Here is a 21,219-nt window from a genome sequence, read left to right as displayed (position 1 = left end):
GTTGGTAGGAATGCAAACTGGTGTAGCTACTCTGAAAAATAGTATGGAAGTTCCTCAAAAGGTTAAAAATAAAACTAACCTCTGATCCAGCAGTTGCACTACTAGGTACTTACTGAAAAAAATACAAAAATACTGAAGGGATACATGCATTTAGATGGCCAAATGGCCACTGAATGGTGAATAAAGATGATGTGATATATATACACACTGGAATATTACTCAGCCATAAAAATGAAGTCTTGACATTTGCCATGACATGGATAGAGCTAGAGAGCATAATGCTGAACAAAGTAAGTCAGAGGAAGACAAATACCATATGACTTCACTCATATGTGGAATTTAAGAAATAAATGATTATGGGGGGAGAAAGAGGCAAATCAAAAAATAGACTCTTAACTACAGAGAACAAACTGATAGTCGGCAGAAGGGAAGGAGGTTGGAGGATGTGCTAAATAGATGGTGGGGATTTAGGAGTACACATGTTGTGATGAGCACTGGGTGTTGTATGAAAGTGTTGACTCACTAAATTATACACCTGAAACTAATATTACACTGAGTTAACTGGAATTTAAATAACTTTAAGGAAACAAAGAGGAGGATTGAATAGTGTGCCTGAGTTAGGCAGTTTCTTAAATTTTGTTTTGAGCAGGAGGCAATAGTGATAGGATATTCTTATTTCGAGAGACCTTTCTAGAAGAATGGTTATCCCCTTTGGAGGCAATAATGTCATTACACAACATTCTAAGCACTCAATTCTTATTTTCTGACAAACTGAGCAGAGTTTTTCTCTAAGCCAGGCATTGGAAAAGGATGCTAATGATTTAGTTCAGCCTGTAAGCCAAAGCAAGGTTATGTGAGTGGCATTACCTCACACAAGTTTGAAATGTATCACTCCCCAAGAGCAAAAATAAAGTTGGAAGCACAAGAATCCCATGAGGGAAACTCTACCAAGCAGATATTATGTAGCCTAGTCATTGTCTTGAAAAATCATAACATAACACATCAGCATTTTGAAACCTCATGGTCCAGTAAAGGACTAACACCATACTCCAAAGCAAGAGTATGAAGTATTGGAAAATAAAAAATCCTCACGACCTAGAATTTAGTTCTCTAGGGAAGCACTTTGGCTTACCTTGACCTTTACTGTTCATGTTACCTAATGTACTTTGATGTTAACCTGATAATCTGTGATTCATTGGAATTGCTTTCTTGAAGACTGAAATAGGACTAACTTTAGAACAGAGGCAAACACGTCAGTGCATGCATTTTAAGCGGAATGATATTTGAGGTAAGCAAGGCTGAAAATCTGTCATCTACTGTATAAGCCGCTGAGCAATCTCATGTCAAGCCAGTTTTATAGATTATGCAGAATCCAAAAAGCATAAATTAAGTGCCTAACGTCTGGGGCGGGAATGATAATTAAAATAGAATGCATCATCTACTTTTATTTAGAATATTATGTTTTGGAAAAATTACATGTGAGAAAATTTAAAATCCAAGGTAATACCCACTCTGGAATTCCATAGTTATTCTCAAGGGATGTGGGAACACACCGATATGGGACTTCCAGTCAGGGTTATTTAACCAGTTAAGAACTGTAAGCTTAAAACTTAACCAAACTTAGCTTTGAAAGAGACTCTGTAAGTCAAACAATGGGAGGTTGGAATAATAATAGGATGTCAATTTATAGACCGTTCTATAGACCTTAACATTATAATCAGGAATATGTGTGACAGCATGAAAAACTTGTGACATAAAATGAAATTAATAAGCAGTATACTGATGTATGCACAAGGTATTGTTCCAACTACATGAAATTATATGAATGAGGACTAGAAGGAAAAGAAAAATTGTTAGAATAGAATTACAGGTGATTGGCTTTTCATGATTTCTACTATTATTTTCAATAATTGAAATTTCAGGAATATTACAAAAGTAGAACATTAACTATGTAAGACATTTAAGAAGAAAGGCAGGCAGCATTGGAGCTCTGGGAGACCTTTGATTACCTACTATATTTCTTATGAGATACATCATAAGTATTCATAATTGTAGCTTGACTTTTGCCTAGATGGTAGTGAAGACAATGGTTTAGTTCTGTTTCTTGATTAAATTAAAATTACTCAATTGTGCATTTCTTAAAAGATTAATTTATTGATGAGCGACACAGAGAGAGAGAGGCAGAAACACAGGCAGAGGGAGAAGCAGGCTCCGTGCATTGAGCCCGATGCGGGACTCAATCCTGGGATTCCAGGATCATGCCCTGGGCCAAAGGCAAGCGCTAAACCGCTGAGCCACCCAGGGATCCCCTATGGCACTAGTAATTGTAGTTCCATGAAGGGGTAACCTATGATCAACATAACCAAAATAGTGGGAGGGTAAAGAGGGCAGGCAAGCAGACAGAGGAGGTGTATAGGTACAACTTCCAAGATAATCAGAATTAAACAGATACACATAGCATCAGTCAATTGCCCCCTATTACCTCTATTCCACCTCCAATCCTACCCCAAAGGTTTTCTGCTTTTCTGGTACTTCCCAACATGTATATCTAGCTGTGAGTACTACTTGTGGAAAATGGCTTTGCATTTCCTGCTTGGGTATTAATCTTGCCTCTACTACTTATTAGCTAGGAGCCCTAAACAAGCTTGTTAAGCTCTCAAACTCATTTATAAAAAGCATAAACAAACTCCACATAGGACATATAAAGATGAACCAATTTGGGCAGCCCCGGTGGCTTAGAGGTTTAGCATCATCTTCAGCCTGGAGTGTGATCCTGGAGACCTGGGATTGAGTCCCACGTCAGGCTCCCTGCATGGAGCCTGCTTCTCTCTCTGCCTCTCTCTCTCTGTCTCTCATGAGTGAATAAATAAATAAAATAAATGAACCAATTTTGCATAAGACATCCTATGTAAAGTCACTAGCAGAGTACTTAACACACAGTAGCCATTAAATCAAGTTTGTTTTCTCCCTATCTTTTTCTTCTTTGTAAACAGGACTCTGGTGTTCAAATATTAGAGAGTTTAGGTAAACTGAAGGTGAATCCACCTTGGCTGTAGGTTGTTTTCAGATCTTACTCCCTCCCCATATTCACCCTCACACAGACTGGAATCCCAAGGCTGTATGTAACCAACCTGATGGCAGACTGGACTGGGGCCAGGCCAGACTTGTTTGGACATCAAAGACCAGAGTGAGTTTCCTGGGTTGGCTCTATTAGTAAGCTGTATTTAAAATTTCAGTTCTGGGACGCCTGGGTGGCTCAGTGGTTGAGTGCCTGCCTTTGGCTCAGGTCCTGATCCCGGGATCTGGGGTCGAGTCCCGCATCGGGCTCCCTGCGAGGAGCCTGCTTCTCCCTTTGCCTGTGTCTCTGCCTCTCTCTGTCTGTGTCTCTAATGAATAAATAAATAAATCTTAAAAAAAAAATTCAGTTCTATCTAATACGGCTTTTAGAGCTGGCTACCCAATACAGTAGCCACTGGCCACATGTGGCCTTTCGCATTAAGATTAAAGACTTAAGGTGTATAGGAAATGTTCATAGCCACATTTCAAACCCTTAGTGGGCACATGCAGCTAATAGCTATCAAATTAGGGGGCACAGATATGGAACATTATCATTGCAGAGCATTTAGAACTCTGCTCTAGAGTGAGGGTATCAGCGGGAATAAGAAGTATCCCTGGATTGGTGCCCATCATATTTATTATTTTTCATCTTTCACACTGGAAAAACAAACTCAGATGGTGATGGGGGTAAAAGCCACACTTGATTAGGGGCCTCAATATACACAAGCATCCCAGACACCAGTCCAGGGGATGTCAACTGCATTCTTTTCCACATACCACAGCCCACTTGTAAGGTGATAAGGTATGTCAACCGCAGAGCAATTTTAGTGACACTTTTGCTAGCAAAATGAGTATTACCTAACCAAATCCTGGTACTCTACGCAAAAGGCTGAAATCTCTCTAGGTCCTCCCATATTGTTGCAACTAGAATTGTTGAGTCACTATATTGTAGACCTGAAACTAATACAACATTGGTTAATGGTTAACTCTACTGGAATTTTTTTTAAAGCAGAAATCTTTTGTAAGGATATACAGCATTAAAGCTTTGCTAACCAATTGGCAGTTTTGTTTTTGTGCCACAGAGTAGTTGCCTCTGGTCAAACTGGAATCTCAACTGGGGTCCAGGCAATCCAAGTTTGTGAATGGGGACACCAAATTACACAAACTGTTCAGTTTCACTTTGAATTAATCCAATCAATTGTTAATTAAGACTGGTCCCTAATAATCTACTTTGTCAACAGGGGGCCCTCATGAGTTACCATCGCTGCAGGAATCTTAAACTCCTTACAAACCAAAACATTGGCAACCAGTCCTTTGGCACCTGTTTTATTTTTCTTTTACCTACAACATTTTAAATAAAGTATTAGCCCACTTTAAATGTACTGTCCTCATGATCAATTTTCACGTTTCTCCCATAAAGGAGCCCGTATGATCATTTCATCTGCTCAGGTGCATGTGCCCCATTTGGACTGCTGAGACATGCTGGAGGAAAGGGCACTCTGCCTAGCTCAGCTATAAATTCACGGGCCCCAGACCCGAGTTGAGGGGGGGGTGTCAGTGCTTCCAGACCATCCCTCTGCTTCCCTAGTCAACACCTCTGTTATTCTTCATACATCAGACATTTTAATACTCTGCTTAGATCTCTGACCTTCTACCTTCTCCTCCCTTAGCAGATGGTCTTGCCTCTGACTTCAGAGGCTATTGAAGCCATCAGACAAGAATTTAAGTTTCCTACCTGCAACCCTACACATTTACCTATGAAGTAGGCACCTTTCTAAATCAACTCTTCTTCCCCACAGGGTCCTCTTTCTCTCCTCCTCTTTATAGTCAAATAGCTTAAGGCTCATCTAAACCTACCCTCTCCACTTGCCCTGGACCCCAGTTTAGATTCCAGTGTGACCGGGTCATTGAAGTTAGCCTCATCATAAGATCCCAAACTACCTCTTTGTTGCTAAAAGTCAATAGGTGCATTTTTGTCATGATCTTACTTAACCTTTGCAGAGTATTTGGACTTATTTACCCTTTGCTCATTCCTGAAACACTTTCTTTTCTTTTTAAAGACTTGTATTTATTTATTCATGAGAGACACAGAGAGGCAGAGACATAGGCAGAGGAGAAGCAGGCTCCCTGTGGGGAGCCCAGTGTGGGACTCGATCCCAGGACTCTGGGATCACGATCTGAGCCAAAGGCAGACCCTCTACCACTAAGACACCCAGGTGCCCCTGAAATGCTATTTTCCTTAGGCTTCCATGGCAGCATATGCAAGTGCTCTTTTTCCTGGGTTTTTGGCTAATCGTTAATCTCTCTCTCATTGTACTAAATACGCAGAACATAAATTTTACCATTTTCACCATTTAAGTGTATAATTCAGTGGTGTTAAGTACATGGACACTGTTGTACCACCATAAATCAGCAGCCATCTCCAGAGTAGTTTTCAATTACAAAACTAAAATTCTATACCCATTGAATAACTCACCAGCTCGCTCTCTCTCCCCAGCCCCTGAAAAACACCGTCCTACTTTCTCCTTCCATGCATTTTATTCCAGGTGTCCCATAAGTGGAGCCATACAGTATTGCTTTCTGTGACTGATACTTCCTTTAACATTAGATCTTCACGTTTTATCCATGTAGTAGCATGTAATGGTGTTTCCCTCAAGGCACAAGAATATTTCATTGTCATATACACTATGTTTTGTTTATCCCTTTATCCATAGATGGGCACACTTGGGTTCCTTCTACCTTTTGGCCATTGTCCATATTGTTGCTATGGAAATGGGTATATTCTTTTTCTTTTTTTTTTAATTTTTTTTTTTATTTCTTTATGATAGTCACACACACAGAGAGAGAGGCAGAGACACAGGCAGAGGGAGAAGCAGGCTCCATGCACCGGGAGCCCGACGTGGGATTCGATCCCGGGTCTCCAGGATTGCGCCCTGGGCCAAAGGCAGGCGCCAAACCGCTGCGCCACCCAGGGATCCCTATATTCTTTTTCTTAATCTGCCTCTTAAATATTGGTGATCTTTAAGGTTCCACTCTACCTTAAAGGTTCTAATTATAGGTTCTAATTGTACCTATACTCAAGACTTACTGCTAATAGGCTAGTGACTCCCACAGTTGTATTTGTGGTTTATTTTCTCTTTTGGGGTTCAGATTCCAAATCCCCATATACACCCTTTTAGATGTCACAGGCACCCTAAACTCAATGTGTTCAATACAACGCTTTGGGTTCTTGCTATCACACTTGTAATGTTCTGTTCCCATGTGTTTCCTATCTCAGTATACCGGATATCATTCAAACCTCCTACTTGTACCAGGCATCTGGGCATTACCCTATCACACCACTGCCACTGGCAGATCTTCCAGGGAGCCCACTCAGTTTCATGGTTACCAGGTGACTATTTCTCATCATGGCACCTCTGATGGGGGTCCCTAAGAGCTGCTCTGTACTTCTGCAAAGAACTCTCTTCTTTAGGCTCCTCTTCAAAATACTAACCCTGCACTCTATTCCCCAGAGCTTACCTTATTTTTCTTCTCAGCACTGATACAGCACTTACCACATAGCAAGCATTCAATGCACATGTCAAAGAGTTAACCCCTGACCTCTCCCTTACCCGATCCTGTCTAGCCCACCTTCTAACTGGTCTTCAAATCCACTGACCTCTCTACCCCAGCTGTCACCACCTTCACCAGATGCTCAGCATCTTTCACTTTCTCCTCTCCTCTTATCCCTCTCCATCACTGTCCACAGCTGCTAGAGGAACCATTTTAAGACCTGGAACTGGCAATTTGGCAATTGACTTACAGCACTTCAACCATCACTTTCAGAATACCACCCAAAGGTCTTTACTGGCCTGCCAAGGCCCTCCCTGATCTGTCTCTCCAGCCCCGTTTTCATGCCCCCCTTGATGCTGCAGCTTATTACTGAACCTCTTTCAATTTAGCCAATATGCCAGATGCTTCTTTTATTTCCTTTCCGAGTCTTTGAAGAGGCTGCTACTCTTTTTGCCTAAAGAGCTCTCCCTTTTCTCTAGTTCCCTTGCTCAACACCTGCTGGCTGGCTCCTCCTTTTCCTTCAGGTCTCAGAGGAGAGGTCCCTGCCCTTGGAAGCCTCATCTGACCTCCCTGCACCAGTTGGAGCTTTGCTCTCATTGCTAGGGGTTCCCATGGCATCCTTTACTTCTCCCGACATAGTGCTTAGCACCCTGTAGTAGATTGCCAGTTGCATCAGTGTTCCCTACAGTGGGCCATAGCTCCAGCAGGGTAGAGATCCTCTCTTGCCCAAAATGTACCCTCTGCATTTGCACAATGATGGGGCCATGGTCAAAGTTTAATACTTAATACATAATTTTTTTAAAAATTGACCCAAGACATTTCAAATACACAGATAAGTAGAAAAAATCTGTATAATAGCATAATATATATTTATACCCATAGCTAGATTTTAAATTGTTAATATTTAGCTATATTTTCTTCATTGAGTCATCTCCATATTTTACATATTTTAGAGTAGATAACAGAAAATTCCTAAGTCTTACCCACATCCAGAGACTACATGAAATAAGCTACTGAAGGATAAAGAACCATGAACAAAAACCTCTAAATTGCTACTTATGCATAGTTAAGTGAAATTCAGAAATGAGAATATTAAGTTCTATACCAGATACTTATATAAATGTATTCTCATTCCACCATTTAATTTTCGTAAGTTTTATAGGGTAACCTCATTAATAAACAAAAGGAACCCTGTGAAGAACCTATAGATCTAGGAAAGAAGGAGAAAGAAAAACACTTGCTGAGTGCCTGCAATGTATCCAATACTTATGTTACCTCCAATTATTTTACAACTCAACAGGTAAAAACTCAATGTGGCCAAGTTATTTGTCTGGATCCTAAAGGAGAAAAATGAGATGTAGGAACTTTTGCCATATTTCCCTCTGTTTCTACCACTCATCTATTCATTACTATTTAAAATTTTAATTTAAAAATAAGAATTTAAGAAGTTTGTTGGTGGTTGTCTGAGCTGGGTTAAAATACATATTGCATCTATATGCACAAAAAATAATGTGTAGGCTAATTCTCTTTTTAGTTCTTATCATATGGAAAATTCTAGAAATGAGCACAGAACAGGCAGGAAGTGAATCAGGAGCCAGGGTTCTGGTGCTATGGCTTGTTCACCAAACATCTGATGGTTGGCTAGTCAACTCTCCTCACTCAAGATCATTCACCTTTAAAATGGGTCAGTTGGATTAGATTGAGGTTCCTTCCAGCTGTTTGAAAAACAACATACAGAAGAAATCCTATAATTCTTGGTGATTTGCTTCAGTCATCAAGGAGTCAGGGCTAGGATGCAGGTCTTACTGATGATCCCAGCCCTAGCATGCTCACTGAATATAATCCAGGGACGAGGGGGCTGTAAATATAGGCAAATTTTAATTAGAATGTTGGTCAGCCAACTAGAATAACCTTCAAACTTACAGAATCAGATCTCCCACAGATTCTGATATAACTAATGAGGAAAACTATATCAAAAGAAGAGCCATGAAAAAGCTGGTCTTTGAAAGAGGGTCCTGGCTTTATCCCTACCCCCACGTATCCTCTGCTAGACAAGCTATCCCACTTAACATACTTTTCTTTTTAAAGCAGTCAATTCCACTAGATGCTAAGCTTTAAGATCTCTGTCTTGTTTGCCTTTATAACGTAGCTTTTGGCATTGCACCTGGCACATAGTTAGCTATTGATACATGTTTATGGAATGAATAGCAAGTCTTACCACCTGAATGTTCCAATCCAACTTACCTCCAAGGTTCACCTCAGATACCATCTCTACCCCACCCACCCTGCCAATGCCTCTCAAACTCCCAACATATTTTTCTGTATTTCTCCTATGGTGTATCTCATTTTGTATACAGTTATAGATGTTATATATATTATATCTATCTTAGCTTCCCAATAAGGTTAAACTCAGAAGCTATCTTCTATTCATCATGGAATCCCTACAATACATAGTTTAGAGCAGACACTCACTCAATAAAGGTTTGTGGTAAAAGCCTATCATTTATATATATACACCAAAGCAATTAGGACAGTCTTCATGTATAGGAGACACTCAGTAAACATTATTGAATTAAATGCTATTTCTGGTCAAGTTGTGGTAATGCTAGTCCTCTCAGATTACAAATATTTGTGAGGGACTCCAAACCATTTGGGAAGAAGTACCATAAACCAGATTAAAAGTCATGAGAATGGCTATTATATCTTTAAATAATCAATTTCTGGGATTTTGTACTAAGGAAATAGATGGAAAAATACAAATTGGACTGAACCAAACCAATAGCAACAAAACTGGAGGGTACTATGACACGTTGATATAATACCATTCTACTCTAAGAAGAATTCTAAGAAGAATTCTGAAGATTCTTGAAAGAGGTTTGTGACTAATGCTAAGTAAAACACAGATCACAGCCAGTATAGAAAAATAGAAATACTTGTGAGACAGGCAAATATACAAATCATTGAACAGTTATTTTGGGACAGTGTTATGGGTCACTTTCTTCTTTCCTTTAAATCCGCTTTAGGGATGCTTGGGTAGCTCAGCGGCTGAGCATCTGCCTTCGGCTCCAGACAAGATCCCAGGTCTGGGGATCGAGTCTCGCATCGGGCTCCCTGCATGTAGCCTGCTTCTCCCTCTGCCTGTGTCTCTGCCTCTCTCTCTCTGTGTATGTCTCTCATGAATAAATAAATAAATAATCTTTTAAAAAAAATACCATTTTTATAAAAATTTGATATTGTCAACATTTGATATAGTCAACATATTTCCTTCACGTAGCTATGTTTTCCATAGACAGTGAGGACCAAAGTATAAAGTTAAATTGTCTACTAAATAGCTATTGCTCCAGGATTTAACTCTAGGATTCAAGTGATATCTCAAAAGGGAGGCTGTTCTAGGACATGAGGTATAAAGGTACAGGCACGGTATGCAGAGTGCAGAAATAGATCTGGATACGGAGCAAGCCCCTAGACTTAGCCAACGATGCTCAGGAATCACACAACTGAGATTAGTTACTCAAGCAACTGTCAATACCAGTCTCTGAGAGGGTTAAGCAAGGAGGCTGCAATCTAGAAGGGATAGGAAGAGAAAGAAGATTTAAGGATGGCTGTCTTCTTTGTAACGGGATAGGAAAGGTAGAGAATTAGCTCACAAGATTCTGTAAACTATGGCCTACTAGCCAAATGCCACCTACTGCCCGTTTTTGTAAATAAGGTTTTATTGAAACACAGCCAAGCCCATTAATGTATGTATTTCTATGGTGATTTCCACACTACAGTGACTTGAAGGGTTGTGACAGTGTATGGCCCGCAAAGTAGAAAATATTCATGATGTGGCTCTTTACAGAAAAGGGAGCATTTGTCCAGTAGTCCTAGATATAAGGAGGTTTATAAACAGACTCCCTATTAAGGTATTAGGCCACCTTCCTCTATTACTTTTTCTTTGAATGTACCTGCCTAGAAGGCAGGCAACCGTAGAATTTATCATCTACATGAAGATACTTTTAAGGGTGAAAAGGGGTGCTTATGAGACTATATTCTAAGACAATGGAAGTATACCAGGACTATCCCAGACACATAGACACCTTACCAGAAGGGCTAGTAGCACAAGAGCAGGTTTCAAAGGGCACCCAAGGTCTGTTTTTAGGTGTACAAAGCAAGTTTAGGTGACTCTCCTTGGTTCTTTCTATTTTAATTGCCCTCAGATGCCTTTCTATACCCCTCTTTCCCAGCTCTGGTCTTTGAAAAGTCCAGCTGTTTGGACACCATTCAAGGTTCAGGATCTCCATTCTCATTAGAGCAAAAGGAGAAAAGTTTAATCATCCCATTTAAGTAAGTTATTTCAAATCAGTACAAGTATTTTAAATCTGCAAATTTCACTTGGTTGAATATCAAGACAACTCCTTAAAATGCTATTCTTTAGAATTTTAGCTTTTTATTATCATTTTAAAAATGACCATTAATCATAGCATTTATCTCCATGAAACCCCAAACTAAATATATTATCCTTTGATTTGAACTTTTAATATGGACTGTTAAGAGAATTACTTGAGAATAAAGTTTCTCGTTTTGTCATCCCAGAATGAAAAACAAAACACCACATATACTCCGTTACTTTTTTTTTTCTGTAAAAACTTTTGATATTGTGGGGAAAGAAGTAAAACTAAAGGTGTTTAGAATACCTTTGGTAAAATCTAGGATGTTTTACTCTGAGTCTATTCTCTGAACAATAGTAGCTCTTAGCTTTGAAACCTCCGTGGATGGCTTTCCAAATATTGCCATCTGGTGGAATTTCAGTTAATTGTTCCTTTGTTCTAGGGAGCTGCTGGAGGTGAATGAACCTTGAAAGCATTAGAGAGAGATTCAGAATACCAGAAGGAAAGAAGTGAAGGTCAAATTATTGCATTTCAAACACAAAACCAAAACTGACAAAAAAAAAAGTGAGGCTTTGTGAGTCTTTGTCTCCTTCCCAAATATGCTCTATCCTCTATCATAAAGTCTGAGCACCTGCCTGGATTTGTTTCATGATAAATGAAATAAAAAATCATTTGTCCACAAATAACACAAAATGTCCTGAGGTTACCTGACTACATCTTGGTATTCTCTCCCTCCACTTATCACTAATAATATCTCCAAAATTAAACTTTAATTGGCTTCACCATTTTTAGAGGAATTGCTGATAGCAGTTAATTAGCCCTTCAAACATACGGGAAATGGAAGATAGCTTGAAAAATAATGTTTAATGGAGCATGTTTACTGTAATACTTGCTTTAATTGTATGATGGAATTTTGAAAATAAATTGTTTAAAAGGCATTAATACTTCAATGTAATCTGTAGACAAGGAATTCTACACTATTTTATATTTAAACCTTACCTTGAGCATCCAGGCTCTCTCCCTGGCTGTCGAGATGAACTGTACCGCTGAGAAGGGGGATACTGGAATAGTAAAAAAAAAGAAAGAAAGAAAGAAAGAAAGAAAGAATATTTAATAGAATGAAAACATAGAAGCAAAGGGTTATAACTGAGTTTGTTAGGTGTAGAAATGGAATGGAAAATTCAGTTGAAACACACACACAATGTCAAAATTCAGTTGGTTTTACCATAGGAGATTAAATTAGCCAAACAAGGGTTCTCAGTCTCTATTTTAGGTCAATTTTGAGGTTGATTATGGTTTGTGAATATTTAGTGTACTGTCAGTTTCATAAAAATAAAAGGTAAAACTTTTCTCCCTGATAGTCTGAAGTGATGAGAATTTATATATTAGCAGGCAACCCCAGGAAGCAGTGTCTCTAGTGGTATATCAAAGGCCAACATTAAAGTATTAACTTCCCTAAACTTAGGTTTATTAGGTTTTATATCTGGTATCAACAGACTCTTATGCTTCTAGTCAGAAGATTTTTAAGAGGATAGACATTCTAAACAATGCCAGGATCAAACTTCAGAAATATATATACCAATAAATGATAATTTACTTTATGTGAATTAGCTCTTGCTCCTCAAAACATGCTCTAAGGGATAAGTAAACTGAGGAAGGACAGATCCAGTTCTTGAGACTAAGAACTTTGCCTGAGCTCCAGGTTTTGAAGGTCCAGTGTTAAGGTGGGAAGTGGATGGTTCCTGGGGAGACTGCTTCTGGTTCAAGCAGATTCTGCTAAAAAAGACCCCAGATGCCTATGTGCACGAGCCTTAATGGTCTTCCCACCAGCCCAAGAAACAAATGAGCAATGACAACTGCCTTTTACATATGCCCTCACCCTGAACATTACTCTTCTAAAATGGTCCTAGAACATAAAACACAAAAGCCTTTGATGTTTATTTGTTTTTTTTAAATCAATTGCATAAAAATAAAGTATTTATGGCAGATCCAATGCTATGTGATCTTCAGAACTATGGAGATGTTGCTGGATGAAAAAAAAATTTTTCCTTAAAGAAGGGGGACATTTTATACCTTTTCTATAAGGGGAAGAGGAGATGGTAAAAAAAAAATGTGAACAGCAAAATTGTAGGTACTGAAAGTAAAGGTGAGAGCTGATTTTTCAATGTTAATACTATTCAGTAAGAGCTCAAAAGTCATTTATAAAGTTGGTTTGTTTAAAAAAAAATTTAATATAGATGTTCCTAAGGATTCCTAATAGAACAGATGGAATTTCCTCACATTATTTTAGAGCAGAATTTAATTTCATGAGTATTTCACATCTTTCCATAATTTAATGAGTTGATTTAAAAAAATCAGATAAGAAAAATCTGTTCCTAGCCATGTCATTTTCCTAAGTCCTTCAATCTTCCAGCAATTAACTGAATTATAATAAAATTTTCGTTTGCCATCTTTAGCAAACTAGGACTCAGTAGCTAAATTACCAGGGGCAGTATTAGCCACCAAGCTAGGAAGAATACAGGATTCCTAGTTTATCTATGAACTAGAGAATTTGCCCTTAGAAAATTCAAGGCTACATACAATTGGCCTTTTTCTGTTGTCTGACAATGGTCCATTGGTCATCTTTCAACACCTGTAATGGATCAGTTTGAAGAATAGGATCATTTATTGAAAACCCTTTGTTACCAGTCATTTCACATATTTTATTTAATCTTCAAAATCTTAATACAAACGAAGAAACAGAGGCTCAGAGTAGTAGAGCAAGTTGCCCATATCGTGCATCTAAAAAGTGACAATTTTTAAGAGGTCTGATGGACTCTAGCGTCTATTGCATCTTTCATCTATATCATACCCACCGTAAAAGCCAGGTCTTCTCTACAGTTTTAAAGTCCCTGCAGAGTCTTTGCTCTGATCCTGGCATTTAAGTGCTAGATAAGGCACAGCCTTGCAAGGGAAAGACATAGGCTCCCCTACTGGTGGAGGTGGCAGGTAAGGCCGTTTTTTCTGCGATGTTTGACAATAGCAAAACAGTTTCTATCTATAAGTTTCACACTTTATATAAAAATTAAAAATGGGGCACAGCAGATGCTTGGGTGGCACAAGTCAGTTAAGTGGCCAGCTCTTGGTTTCCACCATTCAGGTCATGATCCTCAGGGTCATGAGATCGAGCCCATATCTGGCTCCACACTCAGCACAGTGTCTGCTTGAAATTTTTTCTCCCTCTCCCTCTGCCCCTGCCATGTGTGCTTTCTCTCTCTCAAATAAATAAATCTTTAAATAAAAAAAAATGGAACATAGTATACATACAAAACTACAAAAAACATAGATCTTTGAGACCTGGGTCCTGGCAAAGAGTTCTTAGCCTTGACACCAAAAACACAATCCATAAAAGGGATAGTTAAATAAATTGGACTTTATCAAAAGAACTTTTGTCCCTGTAAAGTAGATGTAAATATGAGGAATAAAGTAGGAGAAAATACTTGCAAACCACGTATCTGACAGAGGACTAGTTTCTAGAATAGAAGAAGAGCTCTGAAAACTCAACAGTCTTAAAAAAAATCAGTTGGAAAGTAGGCAAAAGACATGAACAGACATTTAGCTGAAGAAGACATACAAATAGTCAATAAGCACATGAAATGACATTTAGAATCATTATCCATTATGTAGGTGAAAGTTAAAAACCATAACGAGATACCATTATACACTTAGCAGAATGGCAAAAACACAGACAATGTGAAACACTGATGAGGAACTAGAGCACTCATATTACTCATGAGGATGTAGGATGGTTCTACTACTCTGGCAAACATTTGCCTTTCTTTTCTTTTTTAACATACAACTACCATATAACCCACCAATTGCACCTCTAGGCATTTTTCCAGAAAAATGAAAATTTATGTTTATAGCAGGTTTATTTTTAATTTTTTTATTTTAGCAGTAGCCAAAAATCAGACAACCCAGATGTCCTTCAGCACGTTAATGATTAAGCCAACTGAGGCATATCCTTTTACCATGGAATGCTACTTAGGAATAAAAAAGAACTACTGGGGATCCCTGGGTGGCGCAGCGGTTTAGCGCCTGCCTTTGGCCCAGGGCGCGATCCTGGAGACCTGGGATCGAATCCCACGTTGGGCTCCCGGTGCATGGAGCCTGCTTCTCCCTCTGCCTGTGTCTCTGCCCCTCTCTCTCTCTCTCTCTGTGACTATCATAAATAAATAAAAATTAAAAAAAAAAGAAAAACAACTACTGATACAGACAACAACCTGGAACAATCTCCAGAGAATTATCCTAAGTGAAAAAAGCCAGTACCAAAGGTCATAAGCCACATGATTACATTTATCTAACAGTCTTGGAATAAGAAAACTGTAGAAATGGAACACACATTAATGGTTGCAGGAGTGGGGAGGGGAACAAGAGCAGAGTGATGGGGAGAGGAGATGATTATAAAAGGGGAACAGTAGGCATCCTTGTGATGGAAATGTTCTGTACCTTGAACATGTATCAATGTCAATATCCTGTTTGTGGTATTGTATTATAAATTTGCAAGATGTTACAGCTGAGGGGGAGAAAGGACTCAAGGGTACATGAGAAAGCCCCATCTGGTTTCTTACAACTACACATTAATGTACAATGGTCTAAAAACGAAGTTTAATAAATAAAAAAAAGATAGGACAACAACTACAATTAAGAATCTTTTATTTTCTGGGGATCCCTGGGTGGCTCAGTGGTTTAGTGCCTGCCTTCAGCTCAGGGCATGATCCTGGGGTCCTGGGATTGAGTCCCACATCAGGCTCCCTGCATGGAGCCTGCTTCTTTCTCTGCCTGTGTCTCTGCCTCTCTCTCTCTGTCTCTCATGAATAAATAAATAAAATCTTAAAAAATAAAAAAATGAAAAAAAAGAATCTCTTATTTTCTTACTTTCCACAGAGGAAAAGCCCTGAGACAGCAAGTAGGATAGGGTTGGGAATTTGCCCTGCTTTGCACAGTTCCAAGAAAAAAAATTTCACCCAGGAGTTTAGCATTTGGGAAACCACTGCTGAGGGTCTGCTGTCCAGTCTTGCCCATCTTAGAATTCTCCACTGCTATCCCCTTTCTTCCACATTAACCTTTCCAAACTTTCCTTAAAGGTCAAAATAGATACAAATACACTGAAAACCAGAAGAAACTTCTAAGTAGCAGTTTGATACCTCTATATTTTAAAAATGATCTCTAATACCTTCCGGTCCATGGTATGCAAGTGTTTCCCAAAATTCACATCCTTATTAGTCCAGGACCAGCATCTCATCCCACGGCTCTTATAGGTGAGGCAGGTGTTCTATATTTTAAACCGGGCCACACTAAAAGAGAGTGTAAACTGTAATCACCCACACACAAAGAGGAGCTTGCAGAGTCTTCCTTCACGTTAGGAAAAACCATGTTGACTTTTACTCTTCCTATTTTGAGCACAAGGCAGCGCCTCAGAAAGCCAACCGCTTTTCCTGGGCTTACTGGTTTTAACTGAAAAGACCAAGTATCTCTATTAGAGTAAGAGTTACCACATGGCCAAGCTCTTTAACAAAACACATTCTCTGTTGCTACAAAAGTCAATTTTCCCTTATCCTCTCGACCTTTCAAATCCTTTTTTAGAAATATTTTTAAAAAATGTTTTTGCTTTATCATTGCTTTATTTTTTTAAATTTAAATCCCATTAGCCAATATAAAGTACATACTTCATTTCAGACATAGGGTGCAATGTCAAATCCTCTTTCTTGGAGCAGACTTAGAATCCTGGCATCCCGCATGTGGTACATAGAACATCTGTCCTAGCTTGAGAGCCAACCCCCCCTCCAACTCCCCAACAAAGACTGTCTCCATATCTGGTGATACAGGCACCATAAGAGGCATCAGAATGAAGAAAGAGTTGTAAAGATTTTCCAGTCATACCCTACCATTGAAAGACGATCTGGCTCTGTCTTCAGTGCTGTGTATATTTAGTCAGCGAGCTTTCTGACCAATGCAAGGTTAGTGCTCTCCTCACCAAGAGGTGGGAATCACTGCCTCTCTAGTTGCTCCCGGCTTTTCCAAGAAGGGAACCCCGCTGGGATGTGAACTGAGGTTTTCCCTGTCAGGAGATGACTAAGCTATCTTTGGACCTTCAAAATAAGCTGTATCTTGAATTCCAAACTCCCTGTGGGTGCTTTCAGATATTGAATCACTCCAGTTATAGATCACATTCTTCAGTAGGGGAGGGCCACAGCTTTCTAGGAATAAAGCGGCTCCTAAGCATTCACAGAAGGTCACAAGGCTATTAATCCTTAGGCTGATCCCACTCCATATTAGCCTTCTGAAGGGCCCCAGCCTCCACCAAGCACCACCTCAATTAGTGGCCTCCGTTGGGTGGGTTGGGCTCAGGGCCTTCCCCAGGGCAGCAGAGGGAGGCCAAGAGTCTGCCCAGTTTAACTCCCCGGAGGGACTAGAGCTATGATTGCCGGGAAGCATAGAGCTGAGTACACACCAGGGAAACCAAAACCAAATGAGATTATCTGGCAAGTAAAGGAGGCCAAATTACACTGAATCTTGGGCACTCAGTGTGGTACAAATGCATTCCTCTCCTTAAACCAGACTACAAAATGACCCATATTTTATATTTAAGGGCTTTGAAAAATTATAGCTGGCTGATAAGGGGATTTTGATGGTATACATTAAGAAGGGTAATGATGTTATAAACTTCTTTTGGTCGTGTGATTTTGGCTTCTATAAAAATAAAGTATAATCCCCCCAAACCGTCTAAAGTCATAGCTATGATAAAATAGAAATTCAGTTATTTTCATACAAACTGAGCCTCATCCCCCTCTTAGAATCCTCCTTTATCCATCTGTTACTTGCCATGCGAACCAGGATTAAAATAATTTGAGCCTGCCCTTTCTATTCTAGAAGAGAATATCCACAGTGCGAAAGGCACAAAAGTAAAATTAAAACAACTGACATGAGACAAACTGCATGAGAATACCACGTGCATTAATTCTGTGAACATTTTTAATAATTACTTATCCTTTTATCAGTTTTTTTTTTAAGTTTTTTTTTTTATTTTTTTTTTAATTTTTATTTATTTATGATAGTCACAGATAGAGAGAGAGGCGCAGAGACACAGGCAGAGGGAGAAGCAGGCTCCATGCACCGGGAGCCCGATTTGGGATTTGATCCCGGGTCTCCAGGATCGCGCCCTGGGCCAAAGGCAGGCGCCAAACCGCTGCGCCACCCAGAGATCCCCTTTTATCAGTTTTTAATCAGAGTTCCTTGAAAATAGCTGGGATAGAAGAATGGCTCCTTTCCTCACAAGTATGACTCAACTGATAATGAAATGTAGCTGAATGTTCACGAAGCAGGAAAGCAGCACAGTGAATGGTATCAGGTTCCCTTTAAGAGCCCAGCGTCCAAATTTAGTGTTCAGGTTATAGTGGAAACAAAATCCTCACTTTACATGTATCCTCTCTTTATAGTCTTATTCCTGTGACTTCCAAAGAAGAAACACAGCAACAGATTAGAGGTGTTGAAAGGGTGATGGTGAACTTTGGCTGTGGCAAGAGGGTTGTTCAGACACCGGGTATCCAGGTTGCTACAATCTCCCTCAAAAGATGGATAACCACTGCCCAACTGCAGTGTTGTGTGGGAAGGTTTTCAAACATTTTCAGTAGTCTGTCAAAAGTGTTTAAGTAGATGGAATTTATTGAAATATGCAGGGTTATTTGCATAGCCTCTACCCCTAAATTTTCTGTTGGGACTTCTGTGCATCCTAAAATGCTCACATGATGACCACCAGCACTGTTTTTGGAAACCTGCTGTGGGGGTCTTATGGAGGAGCCCCAGTTACAAAGTGTTTGGAGGCTGGATCAGTAATTACTTGATGGGGAAATTTATGCTGAATTCCACTGAACTGGGAAATCATCTAGTGATACAAAAGCACCAATTATGTTGTCAGGGATAAAACTTGGGTGGGGGATGGGAACAAAACCCCAATCTATTATGGGAAACAAATCCAGGCAGCCTGGCATCAGGACTGGCAACTGATGGCCACCTGAACTGCTCTTTCCACATGGCTCTGTGGTTCGTGGAAGAGACATTATGAGCAATCTGGGCACTTTAAGATTTGTTGAACATCAGTAGCACTTCACACTCCTTGGTGCTGTGGACTAGAGACTTCTGAAAGCCACTGGGTAGCATGTGCTCTGTTTTCTTGCTGCTCCGTTGGGCATCAAGATCTGACCCTTGGTGGTTGGGCAACTGACCTTTGGTGGCTCAGTGGTTGAGCATCTACCTTTGGCTCAGGTTGTGATCCCAGGGCCCTGGGATTGAGTCCTGCATAAGGCTCCCCACGGGGAGCCAGTTTCTCCCTCTGCCTCTCTATGTCTCTTGTGAATAAATAAAATCTTTAAAAAAAAAAATCTGAATCTTGAACTTTCTGTGCACCCTATCATCAGGGCCTGAGTTTCCCCAGTTGTGCTCAATTTTTTACACATCAGTCTGACTGGTGTTGGATAAACTGCTTGACCCTCTTTTAAAGGATCCTGGAGTTCTATTTGCCAACATATAACACCCAGTGCTCAAACAAAATCCAATAAAAAAAATATACAAAAAAATTCTTAAAAAAAAAAAAAAAAAGGATCCTGGGCTTCACCAGAGATCTGAGGGCAGCTACGATGCCAAATAGGAGATGACTGCCCACCCTGCCGGCAGCACCGAGGTGGAATATAGCTCTTCCTTTTGTAAAATTATTTCACCTAGATCTTGAAATCTTAATTCTTTCTCCACAGGTTCACTGTGTGTGCCTTTTAGCTAGCTGTCTTTTGTACCTTTGTCTTCCTTAGGAACTCTCATCTGATACGGGGTTAGAGAGCCATCTAATTTTTTCCCAGATGATGCCCCCCCCCCATTCTCTGCCTTCCAAGGAGCCTTTTTAGACACTGCCTCCTGGTCATCCCACTCCCCACTGCAAAGAAATTAAATACTAAGGAATAGATTTTGTCTGTTAGGGTTGAGCTTTAGAGGGCCACACACCACAGCAACATCCAAATTTTGTCCCCACTAAGAGCACTTGCTCCAAACCAATTGAATAAACACCTCATGGAGCATCTGTGGACTGAGATGTAGGGATATAACAATGAGTGAGGTGGGCCTTGCCCTCCTACTCATCCCAAAACCCTTTTTATGGCATAACCCCAGGAAATAAAGAGAATAATTAATCATGGGAGCTTGCTTATTGTAGGAGATCATACAACTGATAAAGAACAGAGCTCGGACCCAAACTCCAGTCTTCTGAGTCCAAATCACATGCTTTCCTCTGAGTTCATTTTAACCCACGTTCTGGGGAGGGGCAAGATGGTGGAAGAGTAGGGTTCCCAAATCACCTGTCCCCACCAAATTACCTAGAAAACCTTCAAATTTTCCTGAAAATCTATGAATTCGGCCTGAGAATTAAAGAGAGAACACCTGGAATGCAACAGTGAGAAGAGTTCCCGCTTCTATCAAGGTAGGAAGACGGGGGAAAAAGAAATAAAGAAACAAAAGGCCTCCAAGGGGGAGGGGCCCCACGAGGAGCCGGGCTGAGGCCGGGGCGAGTGTCCCCAGGACAGGAGAGCCCCGTCCCGGAGAAGCAGGAGCTGCACCGACCTTCCCGGGGGAAAGGGGCTCGCAGGGAGTTGGAGCAGGACCCAGGAGGGCGGGGGTGCCCTCGGGCTCCCTAGGACAGTAACAGACACCTGCGCCCTGGGAGAGTGCGCCGAGCTCCCTAAGGGCTGCAGCACACGGCGGGACCCGGAGCAGCTCGGAGGGGCTCGGGCGGCGGCTCCACGGAGGGGGCTGCGGGGCGGGAGCGCGAATCCAACAGCGCAGGCCCCGGAGCACAGGGCGCTGGACATAGACCAGGATCCGGCCTCCCCCCGGGACCGGCAGAGGCCGGGAGGGCCCAGGACAGCGAGGACGCTCCTGCCCCGAGCTGAGCAGGTCAGCGGCCCCGCCCCGGAGCCTCCAGGCCCTGCAGACGGAGAGCTCCGGAGTTACTGCCGGAGCTGAATCCAGCTCCAGAGCTGGCCCCGCCACTGGGGCTGTTCCTCCTGCGGCCTCACGGGGTGAACAACCCCCACTGAGCCCTGCACCAGGCAGGGGCACAGCAGCTCCCCCAACTGCTAACACCTGAAAGTCAGCACAACAGGCCCCTCCCTCAGAAGACCAGCTAGACGGACAAGTTCCAGGGGAAGTCAAGGGA

At 40.8% G+C, this 21,219-nt stretch overlaps 1 protein-coding gene across 8 annotated transcripts in view; it reads right to left on the bottom strand.

The window, feature by feature from the left end:
- MAPRE2 (microtubule associated protein RP/EB family member 2) overlaps window positions 1-21,219 on the bottom strand; it is a 157,430-nt gene that overhangs the window by 113,712 nt on the left and 22,499 nt on the right. For 6 of the 8 annotated variants that reach the window (XM_072829254.1, XM_072829259.1, XM_072829255.1 and 3 more), the window contains one exon: window positions 11,979-12,040. The exons of the other annotated variants lie outside the window; for them this stretch is intronic. Coding sequence is in view for 2 of the 6 variants with exons in the window: in XM_072829252.1 (XP_072685353.1) it covers window positions 11,979-12,040 (62 nt within the window). In the remaining 4 variants the exon portion in view is untranslated. The remainder of the gene's footprint in view (window positions 1-11,978; window positions 12,041-21,219) is intronic. 8 annotated transcript variants of the gene reach the window in all.

The sequence above is a fragment of the Canis lupus genome, chromosome 6, assembly GCF_048164855.1.
Source record: "Canis lupus baileyi chromosome 6, mCanLup2.hap1, whole genome shotgun sequence".
Taxonomy (NCBI): domain Eukaryota; kingdom Metazoa; phylum Chordata; class Mammalia; order Carnivora; family Canidae; genus Canis; species Canis lupus.
The sequence above is the reverse complement of the archived record's forward strand: the minus strand, read 5'-3'. Positions and strand labels throughout refer to the sequence as shown.